This window comes from Hemiscyllium ocellatum, chromosome 9 (genome assembly GCF_020745735.1).
Source record: "Hemiscyllium ocellatum isolate sHemOce1 chromosome 9, sHemOce1.pat.X.cur, whole genome shotgun sequence".
Taxonomy (NCBI): Eukaryota; Metazoa; Chordata; class Chondrichthyes; order Orectolobiformes; family Hemiscylliidae; genus Hemiscyllium; species Hemiscyllium ocellatum.
The window spans coordinates 113,794,029-113,809,953 of record NC_083409.1 but is presented as its reverse complement, the minus strand read 5'-3'; the positions used below and the strand labels follow the sequence as shown (position 1 = coordinate 113,809,953).

The following is a 15,925-nucleotide window of genomic DNA, read 5'->3' as shown; positions in this document are numbered from 1 at the left end:
ACAGGGTTAACGGTAGGGTTCTTAGTAAGGTGGAAGAGCAGAGAGATCTTGGGGTCTATGTTCATAGATTTTTGAAAGTTGCCACTCAGGTGGATAGAACTTGTAAGAAGGCCTATGGCGTATTAGCGTTCATTAGCAGAGGGATTGAATTCAAGAGTCGTGAGGTGATATTGCAGCTGTACAGGACCTTGGTACGGCCACATTTGGAGTACTGTGTGCAGTACTGGTCGCCTCATTTTAGGAAAGATGTGGAAGCTTTAGAGAGGGTGCAGAGGAGATTTACCAGGATGTTGCCTGGAATGGAGAATAGGTCGTACGAGGATAGGTTGAGAGTGCTAGGCCTTTTCTCATTGGAACAGCGAAGGATGAGGGGTGACTTGATAGAGGTTTATAAGATGCTCAGGGGAATAGATAGAGTAAACTGTCAGAGACTTTTTCCCCGGGTACAACAGAGTGTTACAAGGGGACATAAATTTAAGGTGAAGGGTGGAAGGTATAGGGGGGATGTCAGGGGTAGGTTCTTTACCAGAGAGTGGTGGGGGCATGGAATGTGCTGCCTGTGGGAGTGGCAGAGTCAGAATCATTGGTGACCTTTAAGCGGCAATTGGATAGGTACATGGATAGGTGCTTAAGCTAGGACAAATGTTTGCCACAACATCGTGGGCCGAAGGGCCTGTTCTGTGCTATATTGTTCTATGTTTCTATATCAATGTGAAGCTGAGTCAGTGTGTCTCAAATGATCACAGTGCTGTGATCACATTTCCAGATTAGCACAGTCATTGACTAATAATCGAGAGAAGATGAGCTTGAATTAGTCCAGAGCAGTTTGAGAACAGGACGTTCTCTCAGGAAACATGTTTTTGAAGCTGTCAGAGTTCTGTCCAAACTCTCTGCTCATTCCAGTGCCTCTGTTGGGGAAGGGACTCTGTCATTTTTGCCCAGTCAGGGTCTATTTATGAATCTAGCCCCTCACCAATGTGGCTGACCCATTCAGCGAAATTGATCGAGGAAGGCAGTTTGTTGTACCGGACACCAACACACACAGTTCATGAAAACTGGATTGCCTCCAGTTCCTCAAATGGACAAGAGACCTCAGCCTGTCCCAAGACATACACACTGCGGGAACGAACTGAGAAATCAAGTTCAAAAAAACAAAAATCAGCTCATCAGGTTCTCACTACATCTACATCATTCCTTTGGAAATGGTGAAAGATATTCCCCTCCCCATGACCCTGCAGATGATATCCTTCATACCCTCAGCCCCATCTTGACTCCAGTCCCTCAGCAATGCACTCAGACCTTGTACTATCAATGCAATTTTCTGAATTAAAAGCAGAATTTAAAGAATAACATCTCTCACATTCTCAGTACGCTTTCAGAGCCAATGAGACCTCTGTTGTAGCTGCAGAAGTGTGGCAGCCACTGTGTGCGCAGCAAGATCCCACAATCAGCAATGTGAGAATCACCACATCGTCCTGTCAGACAACAGAGTTACCAATGGAAGTGTGATTCCATTATGAATTATTCCAGCTCTTCATGTCTCTTTGTTGAAAACATTAACGCTTTCCTCCTGATTGTAACCATGACACTGACTCTGCTTTCCCTGTGATGGGTGATGTATTGTGTGAACAGGAATATTGAGACCAGGGGAAAAGCAGCCTGCCCAAGCAGTTTAGTGGTTAAGCACTGAATATTAATCTCCTTACTGGAGAACACTCAAATCAGTCAAATGTTAGTTCGAGCGGTCTGTCTATCACACAAAGCTGGTCACTGTTAGAATTGACAATGAAGTTCAATTCTAAAGCACGCACTATTTACAAAGAATTACACAGAATGTATGGCACTGATCCAAGTCCACCCTGGAGATAGAGGATAGCCAAGCTCCCTCCCAGCCTTATCAGCTCACCATATCTACACATCCCTCAGAAATCCCCTTCACACCCTCTCCCTCACCCCATGGGAGCAAGTCCCTTAAATTCCCCCATTCCCTGTGGCAGTCAGTTCCAGATTCCACCCCCCACCTCCCCAACCCAGTAGTAATGAGTCCCACATTCTGCCCCTCCCTGTGGAAGTGTTTGCCACATTCCCTCACCAACATCTGCCCCCCCAACCCCATGGGAACAAATCCCACATTCCCCCCTCCCTGCGGGAGTCAGTCCCATATTCTGCTCCCCTTCCTGTGGGGGTCAGTCCCACATTCTGAGTACGATAAGGGCCCATGGTGTTAGAGGCAAGGTGCTAGCATGGCCAGAAGCCTGGCTGTCTGGCAGAAAGCAGAGAGTGGGGATAAAAGGGTCCTTCTCAGGATGGCAGCCAGTGACAAGTGGGAATACATCTTTTCGCACGAATGATCTAGATGAAGGAACTGAGGGTATTCTGGCGAAGTTTGTAGATGATACAAAGATAGGTGGAGGGACAGGTAGTACTGAAGAGGCGAGGAGGCTGCAGAAGGATTCAGACAGGTTAGGAGAGTGGACAAAGAAGTGGCAGATGGAGTACAGCATGGGAAAGTGTGAGGTCATACTCTGGTAGAGAGAAGCGAGGCATGGACTGGTTTCTAAATGGGGAGAAAATTCAGAAATCTGAAGTGCAAAGAGATTTGGGAGTTCTCATCCAGGATTCTATCAAGGTCAACTGGTAGGTGGGTCAGTAGTTAGGAAGGCAAAGGCAATGATGGCATTTATTTTGAGAGGACTTGAATATAAAAACAGGGATGTACCTCTGAGGCTCTGGTCAGACCACATGTGGAGTATTGTGTGCAGTTTTGGGCCCCATATCTCAGGAAGGATGCACTGGCCCTGGAACAGGCTCAGAGGAGATTCACAAGAATGGTCCCAGGAATGAAAAGCTTAACATATCAGGAATGTTTGAGGACTCTGGGACTATACTCGATGGAGTTTAGAAGGATGAGGGAGGATCTAATTGAAATATACAGAATACTGAATGGCCTGGACAGAATGGATGTTGGGAAGATGTTTCTATTGGTCAGAGAGACTGGAACTCGAGATCACAGCCTTAGAGTAAAGGGAATAGCTTTTAGAATGAAGATAAGGAGAAACCTCTTCAGCCAGAGAGTGGGGAATCTATGGAATTCATTGCCACTGAAGGCTGCGGAGACCAGGTAGTTGAGTATATTTAAGACGGAGATAGATAGGTTCTTGATGATAAAGGGTAACAGGGAGAAAGTGGGAGAATTGGGATAAAAAACGTATCAGCCACGACTGAATCGTGGAACAGACTTGATGGGCTGAATGGCCTAATTTCTGCACTTATGTCTTATGGTTTTATTCACCCCACTCTCTGTGGGAGTGCGTCCTACATTCCCACCCACCCCATCCCTGTGGGAGGGAGTCCTACATTCCCCCCCATCCCTGTGGGAGTGAATTCCACATCCCCGCGCCTCCACCCCCATCCCTGTGGAAGTGACTCCTACATTGCCCCCCACCATGGGAGTGAGTCCTATCCCCTGGTTCTAAATGCCCTTTAGGGAGAGAAATCTGTCATCTTCACCTAATCTGACCTACATGTGACTCCAGACCCACGGCAATGTGGTTGACTCCTAACTGCCTGAGGCAATTAGGGATGGGCAATAAATGCTGGGCCCAGCCAGTGACACCCTCATTCCATAAATGAATATAAAGAAAATTCTACACCCACTCTCTCGGGGGGGAGAGGTATCTCCTGTATTCATTACTAGGGACCGTTTGATATTGATGGCTCCTAAACTCCAGTTTTACCTCAGAGCGAGTAACATCTTCTCGATGTTAAATCAGTCAATCCGCTCCATCATGTTAAAGCCGTCTAAAAGGCCAGCCCCTTAGCCTTTGGCTTTCTAGAGGACAGATCCTTAGGATCAAAATTCCTGAGTTATAGAATTGCATCTTCTCTTGCTGGGTTTGGGTGCAGAGGAATAAACACTCTTCTCCTTCCAGAAAAATAACCCCCTGACCTTCTCCCTGGAGTCACTGCCTGACCATCTCCATGAGGTCACTGCATGACCTTCTATCCGTCTCCATGGGGTCACTGCCTGACCTTCTCCATGGGGTCACTGCCTGACCTTCTGTCCGTCTCCATGGGGTCACTGCCTGACCTCTCCCTGGGGCCACTGCCTGACTATATCCATGGGGTCACTGCCTGACCTTCTCCCTGGGGTCACTGCCCTGTGGTCACTACCAGACCTGCCTGGGGTCACTGCCTGACCTTCTCCTTAGGGTCACTGCCTGACTGTCTCCACGGGATCACTACCTGACCTTCTCCTGGGGTTCACTGCCTGATCTTCTGCTTGTGGTCATTGGCCCTTTGTGTGGTTTTGGCCTGGCCCACTCAGTGCCATTCCCTCCTGAACCTGCTCAGTCCAATCTCGGGCAGAGGACAGTAATAAAACCCAGCATTGCAGCCTCTGATTCCACCAGGAGCTGGCCTGGGATCGTCATGAATTAAAGATGAATCTGCCAGGTACTGCTGCCAGCAACACCTCACCTAACAACATCACAGGGACATTCACAACCATCTGCTGCTCTCTCTCGCAACATTTCTACTCATCAAGATGTTGCCAGGGTTGGAGGATCTGAGCTATAGGGAGAGGCTGAACAGGCTGGGGCTGTTTTCCCTGGAGCATCAGAGGCTGAGGGGCAACATTATAGAAGTTTATAAAAGCGTGAGGGACATGGATAGGATAAATAGACAAAGTCTTTTCCCTGGGGTCGGGGAGTCCAGAACTAGAGGGCATAGGTTTAGGGTGAGAGGGGAAAGATATAAAAGAGACCAAAGGGGCAACTTTTTCACGCAAAGGGTGGTACGTGTATGGAATGAGCTGCCAAAGGAAGTGTGGAGGCTGGTACAATTACAACATTTAAGAGGCATTTGGATGGGTATATGAATAGGAAGGGTTTGGAGGGATATGAGCCGGGTGCTGGCACGTGGGTCTAGATCGGGTTGGGATATCTGGTCGGCATGTACGAGTTGGACCGAAGGGTCTGTTTCTGTGCTGTACATCTCTATGACTCTGTAACTCTAATGTACAAAAGTCTGGGATAGCAGAATGAGGTCTGTTTGACTGTCACTCAAAAAAAACCCAATCAGGTCACAGGAATCTTTCTAATTGGCTGTCTCAAGATGGACATGTTGTACAACCAATGGCAAGAGTGTTTGGGGTTTAGGAGCAGGACAGGGGATCATGTGACAAAATCTCCAGGAATACTTCTAACTAAAGTTGGCAAATCACAAGTTTATTCAGATTCATTCACAGGATGTGGGTGTCACTGGCTGGCTCAGCATTTATTGTCCATCCCTAATTGCCCAGGGGGCAGTTAAGAGTCAACCACGTTGTTGTGGGTCTGGAGTCACACGTAGGCCAGACCGAGTAATTTAGGCAGAGTCCCTCCTCAAAGGACATTAGTGATCCAGATGAGTTTTGATGATAATTGTCAGGGTCACATCACAGAGACCCACTTTATATTACAGATATATTAACTGATCTAATCCTGAGGTGGAATTAGAACTCATGTGTCCCCAGAGCACTAACCTGCATTAACCTCTGTGTTACCAGCTGAGGGACAGTACCCTGTCTGTGCCTAATGGATCCCAACTAGGATCTGTCTCCAATCTGCCTGGGGCCTGAAACTATTCACTGCGATTATAAATGAGTGAAATCAGGGATGAGGAATGAGATACTCATGTTTTCAAATTGACTCTCAGGGATTTGACAAGTAATATCTAGGATGGGGCCATTCAGCCCCTTGAGCCTGTCCTGCCATTCAATAAGATCAAAGCTGCTCTGGTAGAAACCACAGATCCATGTTCCTGCCTGCTCCTGAGATTTACTGGTGTCGAAGTTACAGATTAGCTGTGATCCTGTTAAATGGTGGAGCTGTCTTTAGGATTTGTACAGTCTACGCCTGTCTCTTTGCTTAATTTTTACTCTTTTATGGGACACAGGTATCTCTGTCAGGGGCAACATGAATCGCCCATCTCTAACTACCCTGGAGACGGTGATGGTGAGTTGCCTCCTTGAACCACTGCAGTCCATGGGAGATCAGGACACCCACAGTGCTGTTCATACATTGCTCTGTAGACAGAAACATCATGTCACAAAGTGACATCAGCAAATCAAGTGTAAGGGCAGAACGAGCGAGGTCGCCCCTAGTTTCAGAGAGTGGACTGTCTCTGGTCTGCCCCCAGTGCCCCTACATCTTTCCTTAGATAAAGGGCCTGAAACTACAAATTAAAATAAAAATTGCATTAATTAAAATGTCATTAACAGGTGCAGAAACAAAATCTGGCTTTTGTAACTCAAGGACCAGGATACACAGGAGAAAGTGAGGACTGCAGATGCTAGAGATCAGATCCGAGAGTGTGGTGCTGGAAAAGCACAGCAGGTCAGGCAGCATCCGAGGAGCAGGAAAATCGACGTCACATTCCTGATGAAGGTCTTATGCTCGAAACGTCAATTTTCCTGCTCCTCGATAAGGACTAGGATATTGCAGAGTTCCAGTCACCTTTCTCTTGTAGTTAGGCCACACTGTGGCAGTCACTCCAGGTCCCAGAGGCAGTGCTCCTGGAGTCACTGTGAGTGCGCCCAGATACGACACCTTAGGAAGGATTACTAGCATTCAGTTGGAGGATGTGAATCTTGTTAGTTGTGTTGCTAGTTGCTCCCATGAGAAGGTGGTGGTGAGCTGCCTTCTTGCAGTCCATGTGCTGTAGGTAGGGAATTCCAGGATTCTGACCCAGCGACAGTGAACGAATGGCGATATATTTCCAAGTCAGGATGGGGAGTGGCTTGGATGGGAACTTGCAGGGGGTGGTGTTCCCATGTATCTGCTGCCCTTGACCTTCCTGGGGGTTGAGGTCAAGGTCATTGGTTTGGAAGGTGCTGTCTAGTTCAGGGATCAAAGGTTATGTGGAGAAAGTGGAACAGAGACTGACTGGGATGACCAGCCATGATAGTAATGAATGACAGAACAGGCTCAAAGGGTTGAATGGCCTATTCCTGATCCTGTTTTCTATGTTTCTAGGAGAGGATCTAACCAGGTTTCATTGAACTGAGAGGAGACTGATGAGGCAGTAAGTGGCTGGATTGGATCTGTCCTGTTTTTTATGTGCAGCACATACCTGAGCAAGTTTCCACATTGTCAGGTAGATGCCAGTGTTGTAACTACACTGGAACAGCTTTGCTCAGGGAGCAGCAAGTTCTAGAGCACACATCTTCTACACTATTGCTGGAATGTTGTCAGGGCCCACAGCCTTTGCAGTATCCAGTGTCTCCAGCCGTTTCTTGACATCACATGGAGTGAATTGAATTGGCTGAAGACTGGTAAATGTGACACCGGAGACTGCTGGAGGATGGATCATCCACCCTGACTGAAGATTGTTGCAAATGCTTCAGCCTTATCCTTTGCACTGATTTGCTGGGCTTTTCCATCATTGAGGATGGGGATATTTGTGGAACTTCCTCCTCCAGTGAGCTGTTTAATTGTCCACCACCATTCACCACTGGATGTGGAAGGACTGCAGAGCTTAGATCTGATCCATCGCTTAGCTCTGTCTATCACTAGCTGTTTATGCTGTATGGAAGTAGTCCTGTTTGGTGGCTTCACCAGGTTGGCACCTCATCTTTAGGTATACCTGGTACTGCTCCTGGTATACCTTCCTACACTCTCCAGTGAACCAGAATTGATCTTCTGGCTTGGAACAAAAAATGCTGGAGATCTCAGGGAGTCAGACAGCATCCATGGAGAGACAGCAAGCTCATGTTTACAGTCTCCATGACTCATCAGAGCTGAAGTGAAGTGTGAAGGGGGCAGCATTTATGCATAGTGATTGGGGGCAGGGGGTGGGGTTGGGAGTGCTGGGAGAGAAAGAAAGTTGACAGTTCAGGTCAGACACTTAACCTGAATGTCCCCAGCACTCTAACTAAACTACTGCATAAATGCTGTCCTGTCCACACTTCACTTCAGCTCTGACGAGGAGTCATCTCGACTTGAAATGTTAGCTTGCTCTCCCCCTCCCCTGGGATCTCCAGCATTCATTGCTTTCAGTCAGCACCTGCAGTAATTTGCTCCTCCTCAATCCCCTGGCTTGATGGTAATGGTTGAGTTAGGGATATTCCAGTCCGGGAGGTTACAGATTGTGCTGGAGTACAGTTCTGCTGCTGTTGATGGCCCACAGTACCTGATGGATGCCCAATCCTCAGTTGTCAGATCTGTTCAAAGTCCGTCCCATTTAGCATGGTGATAGTGCCACTCAACACAATGGAGGATATCCATGAAGACGGGTCTTTCTCTCTGTAATGACTGTGCGGTCGTCACATCTTTTGACACTGTCAATGTCAGATGAATCAGTGACAGGTAGATTGATGAGGATGAGATCAGGTGGATTTCTCTCTGCCATCGGTTAGTCTAGCAGCAACGTCTTTGTGGACTCTATCAGCTTGGTCCGTGATTTGGTGGCGGACAATCTCGGTGGAGGTTTTGGAACTTGCTCCCACAAATAGCATCAGGTGCTTAACGAACGGTAAACGTTAAGCCCGCGGTTGGGGCAGGGTGTGGTTTGGTGTCCACAGGGAGAAAGCAAGGAAGTGGAGATCAATGATGACCTCACTAAATGGAGAAAAAGGATTCAGGGGCAGGGTGGCTGCATCCTGTACTTCCTTGTTGACCAAGCTGTCAGTCCCCTGTGCTAATGTCTCCTTATTTTATCTTTCTGTTAATTCTTTCTTGGTTTATGCTGCTGGGTGATGTTTTACCACTTTAAAGATGCTAAACAAAGGAAGATCCATTGTTGTTTTCAGATTCACAGCCCCAGATGCTGATCTCTCTCTTGTATTTGACCAGGGAACCTGTCGTATTGGCATGGCCCATTCCTCAACAATTCATCACTGACCTCAATGAGTACAGAAAGCAGGTTGTGAGATATTCATTCCTTCTTACCCACTAACACACAGAGACAGCAGCGATATTAATGAGCCTCTTGTTAAACCACCTCAGAGGCTGAGTCCTGGTTACAGGGACTCCGGAAACCATTCTGCCAATTTGCATAAATCAATAATCTTCAATCCTGCCAAGAAGCACAGGATTCTGTCAATATTACCTTAGCTTCCTTGAGAAACTGATGTATTTTTGGAACTGCCATCTGTGAGAGATGGTGAGCCACCTGATCATGAAGCAGTTTGAAATTAGGTCGAGGAATAAATGCTCCTTAAAGTCTTTGATTGGGTCAGATCTCAAGCTAACAACAATACCTTACACTCATATAGCACCCTTAACATATGCAGGATAAATAACATAAGCTGCAGTTACTCCAACGACCGCAGTTGGAGTATTGTGAGCAGCTCTGCGCACCTTACCTAAGGAAGGATATATCAGCCTTGGAGGGAATACAATGGGGGTTTACAGGAAAGATTCTGGATTTCGGGGATACGTATGGAGCAAAGGTTACACAAATGAAGCCTGTCTCCTCTAGAACTTGGAAGGTTAAGGGGTGACCTAATTGAAGTCTTCAAGACATTAACAGGAAAAGACAGGATAGATAAAGATAAACTATTCCCACTGGTTGGGGATTCTAGAACCAGGGGCATTGTCTGGGAATTAGAGCTGGAGCGTTCAGGAGAGATGTTAGGAAGCAGTTCCACACATGAAGGGTGGGAGAGGTTTGGAATTTTCTCTTCCACAAGCAGCCGTGGATGCTTGAACAATGCTAATTTTCAATCAGAAATAGATATATATTTGTTAAGCAAAGGTATTAAGCTCCAGCACAAAGACACCATGTGTGGTGCCAATGGACAAGGAGGAAGGATGAGCAAGGGCAGTGAAACCAGGTCTGTCAAAGCATATGGCTTCAGTCTCACCCAGACTGACTCTCTGGATTCATACCATAGGCCATTGCTTATCACTGAATCAATCTGTTCAGAGATGTTCTAACACAGCCTCTGGAGCAGGTGGGACGTGAAACTGGGCCTCCTGACTCAGAGGCATGGCAACTCTTTTGAATGGGAGAAAGTGAGGACTGCAGATGCTGGAGATCAGAGCTGAAAATGTGTTGCTGGAAAAGCGCAGCAGGTCAGGCAGCATCCAAGGAGCAGGAGAATCGATGTTTCGGGCATGAGCACTTCTTCAGGAATGAGCAGAATGAAGAAGGGCTCATGCCCGAAACGTCGATTCTCCTGCTCCTTGGATGCTGCCTGACCTGCTGCGCTTTTCCAGCAACACATTTTCAGCAACTCCTTTGAATAACAGGCATGACATTTCCTGCAGCAAGGTACTTTCTTTGTGTTCCGATGTTCCTGTTGACTCAAGTAATTTTGTCAACTTTCAGACTAACAACTACCCTGACCTTCCTGTCACCCATCACGACATCATTCACTCCCACTTTCCCACTGGCAGGGTCCAGCTCAGAAGAACGTACAAAAGGTAGGAGTAGAAACAAGCCGATTGTCCCCTTGAACCTGTTTTATTCTGTAAGATCATAATCCCTCACCTTTCTTACACAATTTCTGAAGCACTTGGCTGATGTAAATTCAAAGAAACTATTGATAATAATGTGGAAATACTTTTGATACACAATTGAAACACTCGATCACTGAAAACTCACAGCTCTCCAGAATTCCAAGGGCTCACAAATTTCAGAGTAAAAACATTTCTGCTCATCTCAGACCAAAGTAGTGGAGCAATTACTCTGAGACTATGACCCTCATTCTAGATGTGAACGTGCTGGGACCCATCTCTCAGCATTGACCTTGTCAAGCCTCAGGATCTTAAGAGTGATCCTGACTCGGGAATATATCACCGTTCCTTCAGTGTCGCTGGGTCAAAACCCTGGAATTCCCTCCCTAAGGGCATTGTGGGTCACCCAAAGCAAATGGACTGCAGCGGTTCAAGAAGGCAGCTCACCCCCACCTTCTCAAGGGGCAATTAATATTGGCTTAGCCAGTGATGCCCATGTTCCATGAAGGAAGGTTTTAATGTTAAGAACTATAGCCCAGAAGGAGGCCAATCAACCCATCAAATCCAAACTGGCCCACTGATGAGCAGTGGTCCCTTGAGGAATGGACAGCCAGTGGGTAGGTCTGGTTTAGACAGTCACCAGCTCTATTTATTTTTACAAAGACAACTTCAGACAGGCCGCAGCTGGCCAATCAGAATGAGTGCTTGCCATTAACCCTTCGGTATTCCCTCCACTCACAGTGCATGACACACTCCATTTTGGACCCAAAGGCATTTCTTGATCATGAGGATGACAACGATCTCCAGGTGAAGGGCACCTTGGTCTCTAACCCAATGAACATAATCTTTGGCTCCAAGTTCTCAGTAATAACACACTCTCTAAACGGCTCTTTCAGCCAAAGCAGTCCATGTTCCCAACTTCATCACTCTCCTGCCTCTTCCTCTCATCATCTTCTTCAACTCCTTTCCCCCTCATATAATAAGGTTAATTCACCTTCAATATATCCACAATATTCCAACCCACAAACCATGAGAGTGAATCCCACATTCTCCCCACCACATCCGCTCCCTATGGGGGTACGTCCCACATTCCCCTCCCGCCGTCTCTGTGGGAGTGAGTCCCACATTTCCCCCCCCGTCCCTGTGGGAGTGAGTCCCACATTCCCCTCCCGCCGTCTCTGTGGGAGTGAGTCCCACATTCCCCCCCCCGTCCCTGTGGGAGTGAGTCCCACATTCCCCTCCCGCCGTCCCTGTGGGGGTATGTCCCACATTCCCCCCCATCTCTGTGAGAGTGAGTCCCACATTCCCCCCCCCCCCCCCCACGCCCCTGTGGGAGTGAGTCCCACAATCCCACCCCTCTCCCTGTGGGAATAAGTCCCACATTCCATCCCCCCCTCTCTCTGTGGAGTGAGTCCTACATTTCGCCCCCCCCCCCCATCTCTGTGGGAATGAGTCCCATATTCTCCCCACTTTCTGGGAGACGGATTCCTGACTGCATTTATTAGGGATTACCTTATACAAATGGCCCTGAGTTCTGGTCTCCTCCTCTGAAACATCCCTCTCCCTGATGATGACATGAAATCCTTGCAGGATTTGAACGAGCTCTGTCAGGTCACTCCTCAACCTCCTTTTATCTGGAGAACTCAGTCACAGTCCATTCACCCTCTGCTGAAAGGTAGAAACTTTTCAAACCTTTGTACTTAAACATTGTTCCACCTTCTCCGATGTCTCAATATCTTGTTTTGAATATGATGGTCAGAAGTTTGCACAATGTTCCAAGAGTAAACTAAACAAGATTTTGAACAAGTTTCACACAACTTGCTCTGCGGTGTAATTGTATTCCTCAAGACAGAAGCCCCACTGATTTGTTGGCCTGTTGAGCTTTACTCCCATATCCCTCTGATCTTTCACTCCATTTCGACACTGAATTTCGCAAACATACTGGCGCTGACCATCACGTCTCTGGTCCATACATTCCAACCAAACTCCTAGATTAACAAACAGAACAGCCAAACAGCTCATGCAGGTTTAACGCACACCAGCTCATTCCAAACTGTTAGGATTACACAAAAATTATTGCAACACCTCTTGGATCCGTGGCGGATGGTGGTCGCCTTGCTGTAAATTTAAAATAAAGACTATTTGTTATCACTGATGAAGAACATATTTATACTCACAGGAATAAATGCAAAACACCAAAGCCTAACGGAGGAGCCTTGGCTTGATTGAAGGAGATAAAGCAAAATTACGCTGAGGTTGCAATCACTCCTGGCAACCCAATGTTTTTAATATATCTGTTGATTCGAGCTGAACATCTGTAACTGTGTCAGGTTGTAATTACACACTCCTGCCATAAGGAGGGGCGGGGGAGCGAATCTAACCATGACATGTTTACATTGACACTTGCAATGAGAACTAAGGGCACAAGATCAGGGAGGGGATACACATTAAGGTTTTATTAATTCATCCTTTGTAGATATTGCACAGTACATAGAGATAGTCTTAATGATTGTGGGTAGTCCTATATTTTGGTCATGATGTGGAGGTGCCAGTGTTGGACAGGGGTGGACAAGGTTAGAAGTCACACAGCTATAAGACACTAGGTTACAGTCCAACAGATTCTTTGAAATCACAAGCTTTTGGAGCACTGCCCTTTTGTCACCTGAGTAGATAATATCTACGAACTGAACACCAAGATCAGATTATTACACAGTTCCTGATTTTACTGAAAATATTTATTTTTTAGGACAATTTATTCAGTCCTGCTTCTCTTGACAGTTCGATATATCATCGCAGAAATCTGAGTCACAAAATTAATGATAGATCACACTTCACAGAGGATTAATGACTGTGATATAATCTCATCAGTTCACAACTAGCAAATAACAGACGAACCAATTTAAAATAATAACCAGACGTGGCAGATGGTGACAGCTGAAAACCCTCACTCCTGAACGGCCCCGTAGCCCATCACTGCAATATTAACATGAAAGGTCATGGACACACACCTTTACACTGGTTCCTGGGGAACAGGGCAATCAGGACAAGTAATGAAAACCAATAAATGCAGCAGAGTGCAATGCCTGATACTCCTTGGAGAATGCACAGAGCACAACAACGTGTTTAAAAGGGATCAGCTACGAAAGAGGTTTGGGCATGCTGAAGGTGTAGAGTATGGGGGAAGGGACTTACAGAAGGAGAGGATGATATAATACTCATTAGAATAGGGGATGTAAAGCAACATGGATAAAAGAGGCGATATAAAAGAATATTAGTGAATAGTGAGTCCAGAACAGACAGAAGACAAAATCCAGAATAGGTAAGAGACTAATCATAGAACATATACCAGAATAAATCTAGAGTGTACAACATATCCATGCTAGAAAGGGCACCAGAACAATTCTAGAACAGTGTGAATCTTAAATATGCAATAGATTCACTCTAGAGTAGTGACTGAGTAAATCTAGAGCAGAAAAGAAGTGTAAATTTAGAACATACATCAAATTGATCTGAAGATAGGTAACAGAATACTCTCAGAGCATTGATCAGAATGAATCTAAAGCACAAAGGTGAATGGTTCTGGAGTAATGCTAGAGTAAATCTAGAATGGGAAATGAATGATTTAAAACAAGAATCAGAGTCAATCCAGAAGGGTCCTCAGTGGAAATTTAGAGCAGCTTTTAGAATAATTTGAGGATGGGAGTTCAGGATTTATCGAGAATAGCTAGAATTGAGTCAGAGTAAATTTAAAGGAGATATCAGTGTAATCTAGTGTAGGTGTCAGAGTAAGTATCAGAACATTGTAAAATTAGGTCTCAGCAACAAAGTGAATCCTCAAAGAATGACCCATGTTTCTACTGGCAAAATGGGAAGATTCACTGAGTTTCCCACTCTGACACTCTCCTGTTGGTGGAATAACTTTGGGAATACAGGATTGACGAGGCTGGGGGCAGCGTTAGGAGGGAGCATGGTGTTTGTATAGTTCATGCTGCTTCACTCTTGAGGAGCTGTTACCTCTGCCTATCCCGCGTTGCTCTTAGAAAATGTATTTTCTTTCTGATTGGTAACAGATTGACTTGATAGGACAGTTAATTATCACCAACCACCTTTGCATTGGGTGACAGTCACCCAGATGGGCACAGGAACCACAGTACACCCACTGACTTTTTTATGACAATCCAACTTACACGGAGAATGAGTTTCTAATTCCCAGACTGTCTTTGGAACTGTTTCTCAGCTCATTGCTTCTGAGCCCATGAATACCTTTGTCTGTCAGCATTTGAGAAATTATCAAACCGGCTATGGGAGACAAAATGGAAACAAAGGCCATTCAGGTGATTCATGGGAAAGCTCAATGGAACAATGAGACAGCTGGTTTATTCTATACAACCCCCTCACAATGGGTATTTTACAACAGGCTGAATGGGAGACTCCAACAAGGGAGATCATAATGTCATAGAACCTTACAACATAGGTTGAGGCCATTTGGACCATCTTGCCTGTGACAGCTCTTCAAAATATCTGCCCAATTAATTTCACTCCCTGTTCCTGTCCCGTTGGCTGGCAACGCTTTCCTGTTTAAATATTTCCCCGGTTCCCGTGTGAAAGTTCTGATTGAAACTGTTTCTCCTGCCCTTTCAGGCAGCACCTTCCAGATCCCAACAACTCACTGTGGACAACAATCCCCCTCCCCTCCCCCGGGGCTTTTCCCCGATTCTCTTCAATCTGTCTCCCTCTGCTCCCTCACCCTCCTGCCCCTGGAAACACTGTCTCCTGATTTACTCCATCAAACTCCCTTGGTGATTTCTCTGCTGGAAGGAGCTGGAAGGTTGCAGTCAGGAGGAGTGACTTACTTGGCTGCGTCTCGCAGATCTGTCACGTTGCGGGTTCTACCCTGGCCGTCTTTGAACGTGGTCTTGTTGGCCACCGTCAGAATTCCATTTTTGGTGGTAAAGTCAGGAAAGCAACGTCGCAGAACTGGTGAGGAAAAGGCAGAAGAAAATCACGAAGGGCTGGCCAGAAATCCTGCCACCTCCGCTTAGTGAGAAACCCAACAACAGCAACATCTTTCCAGCTCCCACTGGACCCAATGGCTGAACATTTTCACAGAAATTCGGCCTAAATGGATCATTCTGGGATACAGGGAACTCCCCTCTTCATCTAACGGTGGCACTGGGGCGGCACGGTGGCACAGTGGTTAGCACTGCTGCCTCACAGCGCCTGTAGACCCGGGTTCAATTCCCGACTCAGGCGACTGACTGTGTGGAGTTTGCACGTTCTCCCCGTGTCTGCGTGGGTTTCCTCCGGGTGCTCCGGTTTCCTCCCACAGTCCAAAGATGTGCGGTTCAGGTGAATTGGCCAAGCTAAATTGCCCGTAGTGTTAGGTAAGGGGTAAATGTAGGGGTATGGGTGGGTTGCGCTTCGGCGGGTCGGTGTGGACTTGTTGGGCCGAAGGGCCTGTTTCCACACTGTAAAATCTAATC

At 46.6% G+C, this 15,925-nt stretch overlaps 1 protein-coding gene across 5 annotated transcripts in view; it reads right to left on the bottom strand.

The window, feature by feature from the left end:
- LOC132819204 (choline transporter-like protein 5) overlaps positions 1–15,925 on the bottom strand; it is a 291,145-nt gene that overhangs the window by 73,912 nt on the left and 201,308 nt on the right. For 3 of the 5 annotated variants that reach the window (XM_060830657.1, XM_060830658.1, XM_060830659.1), the window contains exons 8-9: positions 15,296–15,419; positions 12,528–12,560 (exon numbers count right to left, since the gene is read on the bottom strand). In XM_060830657.1, coding sequence (XP_060686640.1) covers positions 12,528–12,560; positions 15,296–15,419 — 157 coding nt within the window. The remainder of the gene's footprint in view (positions 1–12,527; positions 12,561–15,295; positions 15,420–15,925) is intronic. The other 2 variants (XM_060830660.1, XM_060830661.1) reach the window with 1 other exon arrangement.